Below are 18,490 nucleotides of genomic sequence, written 5' to 3' on the forward strand. Positions count from 1 at the left end.
TATACCAGTCTGGGAATTGTTGTTTGGGGGTAGGAATAGCAACACTCAGAACTATACTTCCCAGGATTTATTTGGGGGGTGGGGTCGTGGCTGTTTAGAGGCAATGATACTGCTTCGAAGCAGCATGGTCCAGCTTTAAATGCACAAGGATACGGTGCAAGAACGATAATCAGCCTACAATTCAAAATTTGGATATGTTCAGGTTTTCAGAAAGACTGCTAGCAAACCCTGGACGTTTACGTGCTCAGGATAGGGCCCCCTGCTAGGCTCTGGTGCAGCAAAATCTAAGCCATCAGACCTCTGCTGTGTGAGCCTTCTTGTTCCTTGCCACTTTCCCCCATCTTGCTTCTTATCCTTACCCATACCTTTTGGTTATTGCCTAGCAACCACAAAATGCAGTTATGTTTCTCCATGGATATAGCAGAACAGCCTTCCTGATGAGGTGTGATCTTGGCACAAAGTAGCCGACTTCTGATTCCATGTGACAGGGCAGCCCCTGAACCTTGGAGAGCTGTGCAGAAGCGATTTCAGCAGGCATTGCTTGCCAGAATTCAGACATTAAGATAGAGAGTGTGTGTGTGTGTGTGTTATTGAGAGAGCGCACGCGCGCTTGGGCCAGTCAGTCTCTAATTAGCCCACTTCACAGGGTTGCTGCAAGGATGAAAACACACACAGAGAGAGAGAATCATGAAACCCTGAGCTTCTTGAAGGCAAGGCAGGCTATAAATTTAATACATCCTCCACAACATCATAAACACATGGAGAGCAAAGCCACATGTGCTATTCCCCTCTGGGAGAGGGCTCATCTTGGGTGGGGATGTGTGTGGAGGTAGTGGCTGTCCCCTGTTTATTATTTGACTATCCTCTACAGACGTACAATTGTGCAGAAGATAATGCTTGGGTTGTAGCCTTTCTCTTTGTCTTCGAGACGGTGTGGGCTAAACTGAATTACATCACTAAGAGCTGGAGGGAAAGTTGAGACTTGGCTGCTTGCACAAGTCGTCCTGCAGAGTTTGCGCAACTTCCTGTTCTTCCCCCCACCCCTTGATGATAAAGGGATCCCCTTCTTTCTTCTCCAGAAAACGCGAGTCCAGCTCTGTGCGATAGACAAAAAAGGGGAATGCTGCTTGGCCCAATGAAAGATCACACACACAAACACACACGCTCATCACCATCCATTTACCTGACTTAAGTTTACAGTTCTGAACCTATGCCGGGGCAATGGTCCACTGGAATGCACCCAATTTCCAGCAGATGTCAGCATTCTCTTTTCCACTCGTTTCCACAGTTAGATTTAAGGAGACAGCTTAAAACAGAGCAGCAACATTTGCTTATATGTTTCCCTATCAAAAAATAAATAAAGAAGCAAAAGCCAGAATTATTTGTATATTTTATTCATAGTATAAAAAAAAAGATCTACAGTATTCCCCAAGTTACATGGAGCATTTATTTAAAAAAGAAAAGGAATAGAAACAGAACAAAAGAATTAAACAGTGCACACGAACAGCCCTTTCACCTCCGTGGGTTATGTATCATACAAGTAAACAGGGATTCTTGGGGCATATAAAAAGATATCTACACCAGATAGACTTGTTAGTATTCACAGCACGCACGCACGCCCACACTTGCACACAAATAGCCCGACTTAAAGCTGAAATGACCTTATTTGTACCAAAACTTTACAAAAAGTAGTTTTATACTAGACTAGAAAAGAAGTCATGAATGTGCTTATTAAAGCATGTAAATGTTAACCATTACGTGTGATATAAATAAAGAACAAAAAATGGTTCTAAACATAGGTTTTGGGAGTGTGGAATAAAAAAACCTTGACTTGGGGAAGCACAAAGTATTCCAACTTGTTTCCCAATCATGTCCCTATATCAGAAGGAGCAGCAGGTGTGTGGGTAATGAGTAAGGTATTAAATCAAAGGTCCTACATGGAAACGGGCACCTCTCCTTTCCATACATCAATTCTCACTCTCAATCATCCCCCACCCCACCTTCTGCAGTTAACAACCAAGACAAACTAAAGAGTGTCGTGGGGGGAAAAAGTCAAAAGAAAGATACACTACTATCAAAGCAGCATTTCCACCAGGTTGCCACCGTTCCGTGAAAATGCCCCGTCAGTGCCAGGCACTTTAGGGATGATTTTAGACACAGATCATCACCCTTTCCATGTGTCACCCACAGTTTGTGCCTGATGAGTCCTGCTTTAGTGGTTACTCCTGGGCTTCCTTGCGAGCCAGTTTGTAAACCTCTGTCGGTCCATCCACGTGGGTTATGGTGGTAGTGAGCTGAAGCTCTTCTCCGCTGTTTACTCCCAGGTCTCCTGGAAAAAATAAAATAAAGCCATGTTTCAGACAAAAGCTCAGTCTTGGCATGAGGACAGTCACGGACCAGGCCTCCATGAGGCCTTTGGAAGAGAATATTCTTTTTGAAAAGCTGGCAGTAAGGGAACACCTTTTTAAAAGTCTGCATCAAACTTTAAAGCAGAGATTTAATTCAGGAATTGCCTTTGAGAGTTCTGTCTGAGGCAGGATTTGGTACATAAGAACACATCCTTAAACTGATCAGTCCACACGATCAGTACAAGCCAAAAGAGGTGATTCAACATGCCATTTCTGGGTCACAATGATCTAGCCACAACTGGGCACAGGCAGACTTTAGGTTAAAGGGTTCTACTATTTTAACTAAAACTTTGAGGTGAAATAGAGCGAGTTGAGAAATAATATACCTCAAATACCAAACCAGCATGGACTTAATCATGGCTTGTAGCCCTGAATGCTTCTGGCAATTAACTTTTTAGGACAGGCCTACATGTCACTAAAGGAAAAGTGGATTTCTGTCTGAATACATGCTCAGCTCGGGATTTTGTTTTCTGTACAGGGGCTTAACAGTTCTGTTACCAAAAAATCAACTCCTGGTTTCCCCCCACCATCTCAGCAGCCTCCTTTAGAAGGGGTGGGACAAGGGAGAGAAAAGCCTTTTTGCCACTGCCTTGGTGGCAACACTGCCCATCACCCGGAGATCGACCAGCAATTACAAAACAACTTCCACACACCTTACACTCAAAGAAACATAGGAGAGAGCCTGCTTTATCAGGTCAGTGGCTCATCTAAGTCTAGCATCCTGTTCTCACCCAATGCCTATGGGAAACCCTTCATGATTAGAACAGGAGGCAGAATGATCCCCAAAACCGCAATATAGGTTTTCCTCGGCTACCCTCAACATAGGAACAGTCATTAGCAGTCACAACTCCATGCTACCAATACAACTAGGCTACCAATGAGAGGATACCCAGACTTAAAACACAGAAGCCCCCGTCTTCTAAAAAAAATAAATACTGAGGTGACTTCAACCCAAGCCACTGCTGCATCAGCCCACCGTTTGATTGCTCTTCGACGTAGTTTTTGTGTGAGGGAGCATACAAGAACATCAGAGCAAAGACGTAAAGATTCCACATCCCGTAGATCCCTGTGAAAAAGGCACTGTTCACTTGGACGGTGTAGTCACCCCATTTCCAGCTGCCTTCAGTCACCTACCCAGGAGAAAGAGAAGGTAAAACCAAGTGAGGAACAGAGCAAGCAGGAAAAACAACTGAATCCCAACCATATCCTTAAGAGAAACGGCCCTTTCCATGTTGGAAATCGCAACTCCCATTCCTTTTCCAGAGTCCTCATTTCTAGGCGTAACCTTACTGGTTTGCTTTCTCTACATACAATGACTAGAAGAAAAGGAAACAGGGCCAATCCTATCTTGAACCACGATGGGCCACGTGGCTCAGGCGGTGGAATTGTATGCACCATTTGACACCTGCAGAGCTGGCTACACACTACAACCACACTCACATGATAGTTAGTTGTTAGGAGACTTCTATCCCCCTCACAGAACTACACTTCTTAAGAGTGTCTTAACCATGGGTAGGCAAACTAAGGTCCGGAGGCTGGATCTGGCCCAATCGCCTTCTAAATCCGGCCCATGGACGGTCCGGGAATCAACCTGTTTTTACATGAGTAGAATGTGTCCTTTTATTTAAAATGCATTTGTAGGGCATAGGAATTTGTTCATTTTTATTTTTATTTTCAAAATATAGTCTACCGCCCCGCCCCCTGCAAGGTCTGAGGGACAGTGGACTGGCCTCCTGCTGAAAATTTTTGCTGACGGTCAATCCTTCTTCCCAGGGAATTATGGGAATTGTAGCTGTGTGAAGGGAAAAGGAAAGGTCTTCAAACAACTTTCAGCACCCTTAACAAACGGCAGGTGACGTCATCTGCAGCACAGCCAATGGCATGTTACAGTTTAAAATTCCCTTAACGGCGTTTCAAACTGTAATTTATCGCCACTGCAGCAAAGCAGCAGAGGCACTGGAACTTTCCAGGTGACATTGGCTGCAGTGTGTCACTTGGAAGAAGGAGCCGTTTCTTAGTAAGGGAGCATCTGTGCTTTGTCAGCAGCAAGCAAGCAGGTGGAGAAGAGTGGAGTACCCCCCGTTTTGCCAGCTGGGGGCAGGAGGAGATGTAGGGGCCCCATTTCAGGTGGCACAATGCGTTGTGCTGCCCCTGGAAGCGATGCAGTGTGGGTAAATGTTTCGTAGGGGAACACGTCTGGGCCCCATTCGCCCATGCTCTCCAACATCTCCGCTACATGGTTAAAGCTCCAAATCAGTCTTGTCTCGGAAGAATAAGCGACCCCAATCCTGAATGCAAAGGTTATTTGTTGATTCCAACAGGTAATTAGTGAAGGACCAGATGAAAGCCCTTACCCAAAAGCACCATAAAGTTTCTCCAGCGGGTTTTAAAAGGCCACAGCCCAACCACCACGTAGAAAAAATTGGGGGGGGGGGAAACACCTCTGTGGAAAGTCATTTTTAGGATACTCACCTGACTGACAATGAAAAATATTATGGTCATGGCTGCACAAGCTAATGTGATTAGCATCAAGAACTTGAATCTGAAAATCAGCCCCTAGGGAGACACAGAAACGTAACAAGTGTGTGGTTAGGGGGAATGTAGCTTCAAATATTTCAAAGATTACTGGGAAAGCAAGCAAGAGTGAGACAGTCAGGTCAGCACCTTTAGTCTCAAAAGAACTTTGCTGTCAATATCTTGATCTCTTCTGATGGGATAAGCCTTTGTTTTGCTCACCACCCTTAAAGCTTTGGCTTGGTGAGCATTCAACATACAGAATGTTCAACCCTTGCTGCCTGGCAGCATCTCGATGGGAGGTAAGAAGAGAGGGATATAAGATGACCACGGCAAGTGCTGGACCTTTCACCCAGCACAGGGCAGGGCGGTGTGGCTTCCCAATGCTCTGCTGCTGCCCATTACCAATAAAGAAGGGCAGGTGAGCTAGAGGGGAGCAGCCAAATGGTTCTGCTGTGTCTGCACTGTGCTACCTGCTGCCTCCCTGCTCTACAACGGGCAGCGACACACCCACATTGGGAAGGCATCACACTGAGCTCCCACACTGCCCTACCAGCCGCTACCAATGCAAAGCTTGAAAAACATGGCCAAGGAATGAAGGAAGGGGAAGGGGCTCCCGGGACAATTGCTTGAGCAGCGGCTGCAGCACAATGGAAATCACTCACTGGGAAAGCTTATTCGCCACTGCAACTCTTCTCTTTGTGAAATTCTGCTTTGCGGAATCCCAGGATTCTAGTTTCTATGTAATCAGGTGGTTTTGGGGGGGGGGATGGGGAGAATGCCTTCAGTAATGCCCCAAGTCCAGACTTGGCACTGTTAAAACCATCCTGTATCTTCTCCCCTTGTTAGTGGCCAAACAAGCTCTGCTCTTTGGTTACAATTCACTAGTAACCTGATCAGAATATTGATGCAAAGTGGCCTTTTAAAAAGAAGACATTACTGCTCAGGCTCCTTACCTCATAGTGAAGCCTGCGCACTTTGCTCATTGCTGGGAGGCTGGATTGCTTGCCGCTGATATTTCTGAACACTTGAAACACCATGAAACACAGGAACAAGAAGTAGAGGCAGAGGCATATTCCGGCAACGATAATAAATGCCATCTGAGCAGTAAAGTTAAGTTACTTGACATACACACGAGGCGGAGACAGCAACTGTGATGGCCTGGGAATCCGATTCAGAGGCTGAACCGGAGTCCCCGCCTCCAGGGCCAGCTGAACTGGGGCAGGGCCTTGATTCTGAAGCGCCTGCACCTGTGCCGGATCCTCAGGAGTAGGAACCAGGTGAATCCACTCTGGCTCCCGAGGTGGTTGAGGACTCAGTGCCTACTGGTGAGTCTCCCCCTGGGCCCAGTAACCCTTCAGCCTCTCCTGAGCTGCAGAGGCTCAGGGCAGACAGGCGAAGGGAACTGGTTTCTCCCAGGAGGAGTGCTCGCCTTAAGGCCAGGAGAGGTGGGTCTGGCCTTAGAGAAGATAAAGGCCAGTCAGCCCGGTCCCAGGTTGCGGGAGCAACGTCGTTGAAGAGCTGTTTCAGCCAGCACCCAGTCCGGTTCCCCCAGAGTTCCTGTCCTTGCCTGGCTCCTCGCTGTGGACCTCGCTTCGCCCGTGGAGGACTGTCTGCCGACCCTCGACTCAGGTCCTGGACCTCGCCCCTGGACCAGCACAGCAACAATGGGCAATTCAGTTGGCTTTGTGAAGTTAACACAACATGGCTCTGTTCTTAAGGATAACTGGGGGGGGGGGGGCGTGCTCCATTTACTAAGCGTGTAAAAATGAGGCAGAGCATACAGGAAGTCCCAGACCTGATCTGCTGTTATTGTTCCCCTTGGCTCTTGACAAGGCATTAATGTGGGATAAAATATTGAAAATGTCAGGAGGCTAAAACAACCTCAGCTGGAATTGTCAGCTCTAGTCTGCTGGAACACAGAGAAGATGCTCAGAAGCAGCAGCCACCTTGCAATCTTAAGGAAAGGCCTGTTGCAAGGAGGGGTGCAAGGTAGCCAGAGCAGAACATTAGCCTAGTAAGAATTTAGCGACCGTTTGAAAGTGCTTCTGGCCCAGGCATGCGGTTTCCAAAAATGAGCAAGCTCAGCAGAAATGTTTTTAGGTTCACAGGCATGCCAGAAAAACAAAATATTTAAAAATATAAAAACAGGAGGGGAGGTACACAAAGACAAGCAGCATGAGGACTAAAGGAGATCCAGAAGAACTCTGAGAAATTTCCAGCAGATTGGCTCCAACTCCCAATTGCTTAATAACAACAAGCCTGCTGCACAAAAAGTTCGGCTGCAGAAACAAAAGGCATGGTAGGGAAAACCATGGGAGGTAGGTAGGGAGTGGATTTCTGCTGTTGTGCTACCATAGGTAAAGGTAAATGACCCCTAGACAGTTAAGTCTAGTCAAAGGCAACTATGGGTTGTGGTGCTCAGCTTTCCGGTTCATGTGGCCAGCATGGCTAAACTGCTTCTGGCACAACGGGGCACTGACAGAAGCCAGAGCACATGGAAATGTCCTTTACCTTCCCACAGTAGTGGTACCTATTTATCTACTTGCACTAGTATGCTTTCGAACTGCTAGGTGGCAGAAGCCGGGACAGAGCAATGGGAGCTGACCCTGTCCCGCAGATTGGAACTGCCAACCTTCTGATCAGCAAGCCCAAGAGGCTCAGCAGTTTAGACCCCAGCGCCACCTTGTTGTGCTAGAAACAAGATTGCTGGGCTGAGAATGTGACCTGGCTCTTAACTCTCAGTGTATGTCTGCTCTCTTGAGCAGGTATGGTTGGCAAACCTTAAGGTTCAAGCAAAAATAACCCAAACAAGAATACCGTGGTACCTCGGGTTACATAAGCTTCAGGTTACATAAGCTTCAGGTTACAGACTCCGCTAACCCAGAAATAGTACCTTGGGTTAAGAACTTTGCTTCAGGATGAGAACAGAAATCATGCTCCGGTGGTGCAGTGGCAGTGGGAGGCTCCATTAGCTAAAGTGGTACCTCAGGTTAAGAACAGTTTCAGTTTAAGAATGGACCTCCAGAACGAATTAAGTTCTTAACCCGAGGTACCACTGTACGCCCACCCCAAAAGCAAGTGGATTCCACAAGCCTGAAGTTTACCTGTTCCTGATTCAGTCTGCAAGCTTAAAAGCACAGCAAAGCCATTCAACTTTTATCATCGCCCTTGTAGCTTGATAAGTCTAGTCACTTTTGTGTCCTCCAACTAGCTACCTGGGTAGACAACCAACAACATGCTTGTTTCTTGTTCTAGTAACATCCCCACAGAAAGGAGCCTCTGCAGGAGAATCATCATCAAATCAATTGTCAAATTCATGAAATACATTCAAAGGATACCAGAGGTGGTCCATAATATCTATGTGAAAAGTTCCTATCAGTTTGGCCATGTCAACAGGTTTTTCAGTATGTTCAGAAAGTCCCTGAAGAAAATGCAGCCCCTTTCCCAATACCCTACGACAAGCAAAACACACAGCTTTTGTTGATGCGAACAGCGAAAGGATACAGCCAGTTCAGTGCCAACATCTGTGGTCCAGATACTGTAGAACGGATTTTTTAATTGTACCCCTCTGGAAATTGAAAGGAACAAGAAGATTAAATTACACACGGCAAAGTATACAATAAGGCAGCAATTCCCCTTGAGATCTGGAAGGACCAGAGGCAGAGCAGTGCTCTGTTGGTTTCATGCAAGCAAAGCTTGACTCTATATATTGGAAAAATTCAAAGAACATTTACAGCTGGAACAGTGTTCTGGCATTAATAATTTTCTTATTATCATAAGCCGCTTTTTAGAACTAAAAAAAAACTAAAACCAAACACATTAAGATTATGTGAACCCTCTTAAAAATAAAAAGTCTCCAGTTACCTCTCACACATGTCAAAAACAAAGAGGCAGAAGGCGCCCACAGCTATTGGTCCAACTTGTTTCCAGTAAGCGGAGAAATGGTTTCGTTCACTCTGATCCTAAAAATAAAATTAGGAGACAACAGAATGATTTGCAAATATGTAGCAGGAATAATAATAATTTATTATTTACACCCTGCCCATCTGGGTGGCTACCAACAGAATAATAATAATAATACAGGAAGAAGAAGAAGAAGAAGAAGAAGAAGAAGAAGAAGAGATAAAACATCAAAAACTTCCCTAAACAGGGCTGCCTTCAGATGTCTTCTAAAAGTCAGATGGTTGTTTATTTCCTTGACATCTGGTGGGAGGGTGTTCCACAGGGCGGGCGCCACTACTGAGAAGGTCCTCTGCCTGGCTCCCTGTAACCTCACATCTCACAAGGAGGAAACGGCCAGAAGGCCCTCGGCGCTGGATCTCAGTGTATGATGGGGGAGGAGACGCTCATTCATTTATACTGAGCCAAAGCTGTTTAGGGCTTTAAAGGTCAGCACCAACACTTTGAATTGTGCTCGGAAACGGAGCCAATGTAGGTCTTTCAGGACTGGTATTATGTGGTCTCAGCGGCCACTCCCAGTCACCATTTTGCTGCCACATTCTGGATTTAGTTGTAGTTTCCGTGTCACTTTCAAAGGTAGCCCCATGTAGAGCGCACTGAAGTAGTCAAGATGGGAGATAACCAGTAGGAAAGAAACAATAAGAATGATTTAACCTGTGTAACCAATGTGCCACTCAAGCAGGTGAAGAGTATTACTGAAGCACACTTTGAAATAGTGCTAGTTCCTCAACACCATCTCTGAGGGTGAAGCGGGACTGAGATGACCCGGGATCCATTTGTGATGGCATCTGGCACAATTTGGGCCCTGACTGCCACCCCAGTTCCAGGATAGTGCAGAATGAAGCAGGGTTTCTACCAGCCCCTTATCCCAGACATCATCAGCAGTGGGGCTTTGGATGTGGTGGAAGCCATGTGGCTCCATCATGCCCTGCTGCTGCCAGGCCAGGGTTAGGATTGCTCTGCCCACCTGATACGGCTTACAGAATTACCTTCTCATTGCTTCAAATCCATGGACTAAAACCCCCCTCATACATTCATCCTATGTTTCTGATTGCCTGCCTTTATTCTACAGAAAGGGGGAAGAAAACCCTCTTAAAATACTTTCTCCATGGCCAATAAAAAATACTCACATACACAAACAGTATTATGCCCAGAAACGATCATACCTACCATCATATGCTCTCCACAGAAGATGATCCAAAAGGACAAAAGCATAGCGTAGAAGATTCCTTGGCGAATGTCTCCAAATAGCAACATCCACGTCCAGTCAAATCCAATAGAAAACCACTCTACTGGAATATTTATGAAGGTCATAGAGATCCCAAGAGCAAAGATAACTCTGGATAACAACAACAACAACAACAACAACAGTGCTTTCAGTGCTCCCTTTCAGAGAAACTGCTGCTGCATTCACCCCAATGAAAAATTTGTGAGGGATTTAATAATATAGTGTTGGGGATGGGGAAGGAGAAATGCCAGAGGGGGGAATCCAAAGGGAAGGAGGAGAGCTCTGAGCAGAGACAACATTCCACACACACTCTCTAATTATACACTGGCCACCTGACTTCTTTTCAAAAGAAGCTATAACTTAATGCAAAGGATTCGTAGCTGTGGTAATAGGGTTCCTCCTTAAAGCAAGATTCAGGAGGCTACACCTGTGTCTCATCTATCTTTACTCACTTTTCCAGGAGCACAGGTGGTCGCGTCATCATCATGATCCGCCTCCAGTACCAAATCATGATGATGAAGATGCTCGGAGTAAGGAAGGTTTTCATCGCAAACCACACCTTTGTAAACCCTCCGTTCTGATGGATACCCTGGAGAAGAGAGAGCAAATTGAAAACGCTGCCTTTCTTCCCTTTCCCAACATTAAGATCCATTTGACATTAACTACAACACCTTGCAACAAACATCGTGAAGCTCAAGTAACAACTATATTTGGGGAAGGAAGGAAGCCCTGCGAAGAAGCCGAGCACATGAAGCAAGTTCTTCAATTAGCTGCTTAATCATGAAAATATTGTAACAAACAGATTAACTTCGTCCTGGAGCGAATATTTTGAATAATCTTTTTATATGTAAGCGACAAAGAATCGGAAGTAGTTTCTCTCTTTGTTTTCTTCTTTCATTCTTACATTGTTTTTATCTTCTTTCTTCTCTTTTCCGTGTGTGTGTGTCTACTCTGAGTCACTGAGGGAATTGTACACACATGAAGGTAATGGCTGGCTGGTGAAAGACCCTGTGTGTGAGAGGCAGGAAAGGGAAGATACTGAGGTGGGAGGAGAGAGGCTGGGAGAAGAAAAGAAAGCTCCCAGGAGGAGCTTGGCGAGCCCACCCCTTTCTGTCTGAGACAAGAGTTCAAGATCTACCTTTGAGAGAAGACTTTGCATTTTGTTTTTCTTTCTTTCAATTTAGATTAGCTTTTTATTGTATTGTATTATGAAAAACATCAATAATTTTTTATGGGGGGAACGAGAGGATCAAAATGAGACCCATACTTAAGACCCTCAATTGTAATCCAGTCCCGGTATACCTATTTTTCTCAATATCCCTTCCCCACCCCACCCCTGCTTTAGTTCCCCCAGAGACCTGTTTCTCCAGTGGAATTTGCACACTTTCACCCAAAGGCAGACGGCATGTGAGAGGCAAAGGCTGGTGGCCAGGCGGAATTGCTGGCAATCAAGAGAGCCATTCCTAGCACAGCAAGTGACAAGCTAGTTAATGCAGTGGGGGAAGGGGAGGATAATAGCTGGAGCAATGAGAGAGGGAGAAATCCCCAGGGAAGAATGAGGCTCTGAGCACGGACAGCATTCCACACAAACTGCCTAATTATACACCGTCACTTCGTTTTGAAGAAGCTGTTAACTTCATGCACTCTTTGTAGAGCGCAAAGGAGTCATATTTTTGGTAATCTGGTTCTTTCTTAAAGCAAGACTCAGGAAGCCACATCTGTGCTTATTTCATTCATACTATAAAACTGGGGCTTAGTTCTCTTGAATGCCCGTAACATGAAAAATAATCTTTAAGCAGAATCAAAACATCCCACAGAGTTAATTCATTAGCCTGTTGACTAAACTCTGGCTTCTTGATCCGTTTACTGTCAAATTAGTTAACAGGAGGTTAAAAGCAATGGGGGGGGGGACTGCTTTACTTGCATGAGTGGAATTATTACACATGGATTTTGGAGGTGCATAAACAGGATTATTACATGCTCACTTTGCTGTTAACTTACCCAAAATTCCCTAGAGCAGAGCAGCATGCACGACTGATTTACAGACTTTTTTAAATAAAAAGAAAGCTGGCAAAAAATATACTTGGGTGGTATCTTGGCAGGGTTGCCCATTATGCACTTCCGGGTTGGCGCCTCCAGGCAATGGCGGAGTTCCTCCGATCGGGAGGAATTTGCTCCGTGGAAATTAGGGTCTGACCGCCACGGCGAAGGCGGATACCCGTTGAAATCACAGGCAGGAGAAGCTTGTGAACTTGGGATTCGGCTGGCACCTTTTGCGCCTCCCCTACTCGCAGGGAAACCCTGATTTGGGGATCCGGAGCGAAGTGGGGTGAGCGGCGCAGTGCTTTGAATCGACTGCTTCTTTCACGGAGTGAAGCCGCATCGCTGTTGCCGGAGAGCGCTGACTTTTTCCTCTGGACAATTTGACTTTAAACAACTACCCGTGAGTAGAACGGAAAATTGGATCTTTAAATTCATTAATTTGGCATCGAAGCGGGAAGGTTTTAAACAGGAAGTCCGCCTTCCTCTTTTGTAAATAGATTGAAGCAAAGACGTTGCAAGTTAAAGCCTTGGAAAGTATTTTGTAAAGGATTAAATCTCCATCGGTTAAAACTATTAAAACCCCCCCCTTGGAAGCAGGAGAAGAGGGGGGAAATTTTGGATTTAGTGAGCCTGCAGGAGAGAGTGAAAAATTAAATTACCACTGCTCTGAACCTGGAAAAGGGCTGCCAGCAGAATTAACGTTTTGGGAGAGTTCATTGACTGTGAACGGATAGCATGTTGACAGATGGCTAAATAAGAGAAATATATTGTTTCCATTGTCCTCTTCTGCGTTCAAAAAGGAGGAAAAGTAATTGAAAATTGAAACTAACTTTATATTTTAAAATGCGCATGAAAGGATTGATACAAGTGGAGACTGTTTCCCTCTAGAGGGAGCTTTTGAAACTGTTACAAGAGTTGGTTTTTTCCAGCTGCATGATAAGAGCTGTGAGAATCAGAGATTGACCTTGGACTTTAAGAATGTTGACAGAAGGAGCTTTAGTGACTGTTTTATGTAAGATAAGCTACTCGCTGGAACAGCTTCACAAAAAGACGGATGTTATGAATTCCAAACTTGAGAACTTGGAACAAAAAGTGATAAATTTGGGACAAAAAGTGACCATTAATACAGAAATTGCTCAGGATTTGATACAGGAAACTACTTTGACAGGACAAACTGGGGAGAAGGCGGTGAAAGTTGTGGTTGTTGAACCTAAAGTAATACAAGTGGAAGCCCCAGCCTTTCAGAGGCAAATCAAGGACTATAAGTGGAGGCCTCTTATGAATGAATATAGAAAAAGTCAGAATTTGAAGATTGGAGCCCTGCCTGCACTGGAGAAGGAAGGTTGGATAGACTCTTTCATGCAGTGATTTATTGACCTTTGGGTTCTGAATCTGGGTCAGGAGGTGATTGGAGTTGTGGGGGTCTTTGGATCTGGAGGAGTCTTGAAACATGATTTGAGATATTGCATGGACCTTGGTTCTAGCTGTGGAGAGTTGGCTGGTCTGTCAAGAGGGGCATGGCTGGGTTGGGGCCTCCCCGAGACTTGCTCTTCAGCATTTTCAGCATCAAAGAATATGAAGAAGAACTGCAGAAGGGACTTGGAAAAGATTTAAGAGCCTCAGACAGAAGATCTCCAGGTTGATGAACTATATGGAATGGACGGAAATGATTGGCAGAATCCTAGACCAGGGAGAAGAGATGGTGGTAGAAGATTGGGAAAGTCTAAAGTTTGTACATAGAAATATTGTAAAATTAATGAGTGTTTGAAAATTGTTGGAATGAAATTTTATGGCTTTAGCAGAAATGCTATAAGGAATTAAGTATAAATAAGTATTTTAGTATTAATGGAAAATAAGGTTAAAAATATGTTAAGACATTCATTATGATAAAGATAGAGAAAGATGGAAAGGATTTGCTGAAACAAGTAACAGAAGTGGAATACAAAAAGGGAGGTGAGAGGAAGTCGATGAAATAAGGGAATGAAAGATAGACTAATGAAATGGTATGTTTTTTAAATTGTTGTTGTTTTGTTTTGTTTAATTTAGTGTTAAGGTTGTGTTTTGTATTGTTTATTGTATTGTTTCTTCTTTTGTTCTTCTTTCTTGTCTGCCGTAAGTTTGAAAAGTAATAAAGATTATATAAAAAAAGGGTTGCCCATTATGGTGGTTGTGGTATGCCACCAGTACCCATCTTTCTAACGTTCCTATCTTATTCCATTCAACAAATCAGAAGTTAAGAGTCTCCACCTTCCAAAGGCTATCCCGCACAAAATATGTTTTGACACAGTTGCATTTAAGTTTGAAGGGAACACTTACCACTAGACTGATATCTTTGATTTCTCCAATTCCCACATTGATGCGTTCCCTTTCATTCACAGGTAGACGGATATTAATAAGGTAGAATTTGTGAGCAACAGTTCCAATCTCCATGAATGGAAGCACCTCACAATCATAGAACTTGCCTTCATTCTCTATAGTCTATTGGAACACCAGGAGAGGGAAAGAGACAACCATCAGCATTGGTTTTTCAAGTGCTCTTAAAAATGCCTATGTTTTGTAAAATGGCAGATTATTTTAGCTCAGGAGGAGATGGAGATGTTTCTTTTAAAAAAACACACACACCCCCGCTCTTCCCATATCATTAGCTTAGGCTTAGGATGCGTGAAACGTAAAAGAAATACATTTAACTAATACTTTCCCCTCAATAATTTTGCCTTCCACAAATGGTAACTAAACGTTCAAAAATCAGCTGGTACAACTATTGATGGGGAAAATATTCTTGCCATTCCCACTTGGGTGGGAAAATCATGAACATCTGTGAAAACAATACATTCAATACATGGGAAGTCCAATGCCACATCCAAAAGGAGTGTAGGATGTTGTAAGCCGTGGTTGGAAAAAAAGCATCATGCAAACAGTTTAAAATAATAATAATAATAATAATCCTTTGTTGATTTTGCTGCAAACTGTTCTGCTATTTACTACGTAAACCATGACGTAGCAGGAGAACTTGTTCATAACTTATGGACAGAGTAAAGTCTCCCAGGAAGTGGGGGTACACTTTGTGTGCTCACAAGAGATGTTCTCCAAACCCCATTTTGTCTGAGATGGGAGACCTAAAGATCATACTGAAAAGCCAAAGCACAATCTCATGGGGACAGCAGTTATCTTTAGCAAATATCCAATTTAAAGCCTGATGAACACACACCTTGACATCAAGGGAATACCTGCTTTTCCAAAGCTCTTACACTAGCAGGTTCAAGATGATTTTCTCTAACAGATACTGTGCAGGCAGGCTCTTGGAACAGCTTATCGCTGACTTTAAATTGGTTTTTGAACATTTTAAATAGCTCTTTGTTTTTACTGATATTTTTATTGTTTTATTCTTTCTTTGTAAACCAATTTGAGGTTTTATTACAACCAAGTGTTATATAGAACTTGTGTAAAAATGGGGGGAAAGAACCTAAGTGTTGCATGTTTTTGAAAGCAAAAGTTACATAAAGTCTTTTGGGAATGTTGTTTAAAAAACAACAACAACAACCCGAAAATCCTAGCGATATCCAACAAGAGCCAGAAGGAACCTACTTTTGGAGCTCCAAATTTACATTTTAGCTTTCGGGTCTCAACTTCGTGTGCCATTTCTACCCACTCCTCGCTCATGTCGTCACGGTACGCTAAGGACACATCAAGCATAATTTCTGCGTTTTCTTCTGTAAGAACAAAGCAATCAAAACTTGTTACAGAAAGAAGCAGGCAGAGCATGAAAAGCAGGATAAAATTATTATTAAAATCTGCTAAGTCACTTTATCTTGCCCAAGGCAACCCAACGCGACATACAAAATCGCTCATTGGGGCGATTAGATTATACATAAAGTTTACTTGTTTCTCATTTGAAAGAAAAAAATCCAGGCTGTTAGATCCATGATGCTCTGGGATAAAGTCTAATCCTTGCTGTGTACATGATTTAGAATGGAGCCCTTTTTCACAGCTCTACACATTGGCCTAGATTCTTACAACAATGTAAGCTTCCTGGGACCATGTGGGGCTCCCAGGGGAGTCTGCAGCCTCTGTGCTCCTTCTCTGGTCCTGTGGTCACTGCCACACCCAGCAAAGCCAAGGTTTCACTTGGTGTGCTGTTCGAACGTGGGCTTGCTGTTGAGCTGCAAAGTGATCTACAAGCTTGTCTGGGCCCAGTAAAGCCATAGTTTGGCTTCCCAAGTCATAAATCCTCAGGCTCTTAGAAACATTCCATTTGTTGTTGTTGTTTAGTCATGTCCAACTCTTCGTGGCCCCATGGACCAGAGCACACCAGGCACTCCTGTCTTCCACTGCCTCCCGCAGTTTGGTCAAACTCATGCTGGTAGCTTTGAGAACACTGTCCATCTCTATATTTCGGGGGGGGGGGGAGCCATGACTCTTAGAAGTGGAATGAGTTTGTTTTAAATGTATGGTGTGGATGTGGTCAAAATGATCTACTGATTGTGACAGAATTAGAAACCCAATCAAGCGACTTTGGCACTCCGTAATTCTTAGCTGCTGGCAGGGACAAAACTCCTTCCTCCCCACTACCCCCAAAGCAGAAGGGAACATACATCCCTGGGAATTCCTTCTGAGCTCTTTAATGCAGATTCAATCCTAGCTACCCCCATTCTTCAGATTTCTACAGGAATCCTAGATGGCACATGTTTACAAACACCTGCGCCTGCCTTAAATTACAGCCAGCCGACTACAACCTTCGCTGTCATTCTTATACAAGACCACAAATACCACTTGGATTTGGCATAAATATAATCCATCTGCAAGCTCAACCTTGTTACATATATCGCCAAGAGACACTCCACATGCAAGAAGCTGCAGCCGATTAAGACTTCTAGTCCCAAGAGTCAGTGCCAAGCAGAAGACAATTGTTCCTCATGCTTCACAAATGCATCTTCCCGGCCTGCAGTTGAGAAAGAAATGTCTTTGAAGCTCTGCCGGCCTAGACATCTGTTACCGGTTTCAAAGTTATAATTTATTGGGATTACGTGGAGGGACGCTCATCTAGCGTGCTGGGAACGGGTGTGGAAGTGCTTTGTGGTTCAGACCATCTATTTATACAGTGCTTGGAGGTGGTTCTCTTCTGCATGGGAGCAATGACATTTTTTTCCAGGGCTTTTTGGTTCGCTCCCTCCACCAAAAAACAACCAAAACCTTCTAGATTATCTACAACCTGCACATTCCAGATTTAAAATGAGAATCTTAATGCCGAAGATCACTACATGAGTAATAGCTGAATACATTAAGTTTACTCCGATCTCTTAGCACAGCAAGATATAAGGGACAACTCTAAATGCAGGCCACACATACAGCATATATTTATTATTATTTTTTGTAAATCTTAATAGAGGACAGTACTGGCAGTAGAGCTGCAAGTTTTGCTGTTGTTTAGGCAAAAAGATCCTCAACGCAAAACAAGACCTCCTCCTTGTGGCAGCGATTATTTGTCCACCCTAGTCTTTGCTCAGTAACTAGATTACTGCAACACGCCCTACCCGGGACAGCCCTTGGAGGTTTAAAACGCAGAAGCCACAATTACTCACATAGCCCCCATTTTAGAACAGCCCCATTGGTTGCCAGTTCATTTCTGAGGCCAGTTCAAGGTGCTTAAAACCTTAAATGGTCCCCAATATCTCAAAGACTGTACCAATCCTCTCTGGTGTGAAGACCAGAAGAGGAGGTCTTAACGGAAGTTCATGAGGCAGCACCCTGGGAGAGGGCAACCCCTAAGATGCAGAATTCACTTCCCGTAGAGGCACATCTGACTGCATTTTGACTGTGTAGCTCTATAACTTGGCCTTTGACATCTGATACATACATACACACACACACACGTGTGTGTGTGTGTGTGTGTGTGTGTGTGTGTGTTAGGACCCACTCTATTCTTCTGGTGGAAAATTCTTTTAACCCATTTTAATCCTGTATTGTTGAGGCCTTCTGGTGAAGGACTGAGAAGAAATCAAACGAATAAATAAGTTAACGCCACTGGTTTAGAGCAGGATACTGTTTCTAAAATGGGAAGCACTAAGACAGGGGAAGGCAACCTAAGGCCCTTGGTCTGGATGCGGCCCAATCGCCTTCTCAATCCGGCCCGCAGACGGTCCGGGAATCAGCATGTTTTTACATGAGTAGAATGTGCACTTTTATTTAAAATGCATTTCTGGGTTATTTGTGAGGCATAGGAATTCGCCCCCCCCCCAAAAAAAATAGTCTGTCCCACCACATGGCCTGAGGGACGGTGGACCAGCCCATGGCTGAAAAAGGTTGCTGACCCTCCACAATCAGGAGAAAGGCCAAG

At 44.3% G+C, this 18,490-nt stretch overlaps 1 protein-coding gene across 1 annotated transcript in view; it reads right to left on the minus strand.

The window, feature by feature from the left end:
* Positions 1-1,378: 1,378 nt before the first annotated feature.
* The window catches only part of WLS (Wnt ligand secretion mediator), a 39,673-nt gene continuing 22,561 nt past the window's right edge, over positions 1,379-18,490 (minus strand). Inside the window, exons 3-12 of the mRNA XM_079982041.1 lie at positions 15,742-15,866; positions 14,473-14,634; positions 10,566-10,702; positions 10,056-10,224; positions 8,790-8,887; positions 8,430-8,493; positions 5,879-6,022; positions 4,881-4,964; positions 3,385-3,538; positions 1,379-2,329 (exon numbers count right to left, since the gene is read on the minus strand). Coding sequence (XP_079838167.1) covers positions 2,220-2,329; positions 3,385-3,538; positions 4,881-4,964; positions 5,879-6,022; positions 8,430-8,493; positions 8,790-8,887; positions 10,056-10,224; positions 10,566-10,702; positions 14,473-14,634; positions 15,742-15,866 — 1,247 coding nt within the window. The 3' untranslated portion in view covers positions 1,379-2,219. The remainder of the gene's footprint in view (positions 2,330-3,384; positions 3,539-4,880; positions 4,965-5,878; positions 6,023-8,429; positions 8,494-8,789; positions 8,888-10,055; positions 10,225-10,565; positions 10,703-14,472; positions 14,635-15,741; positions 15,867-18,490) is intronic.

This window comes from Podarcis cretensis (genome assembly GCF_951804945.1).
Source record: "Podarcis cretensis genome assembly, chromosome: 6".
NCBI lineage: Eukaryota > Metazoa > Chordata > Lepidosauria > Squamata > Lacertidae > Podarcis > Podarcis cretensis.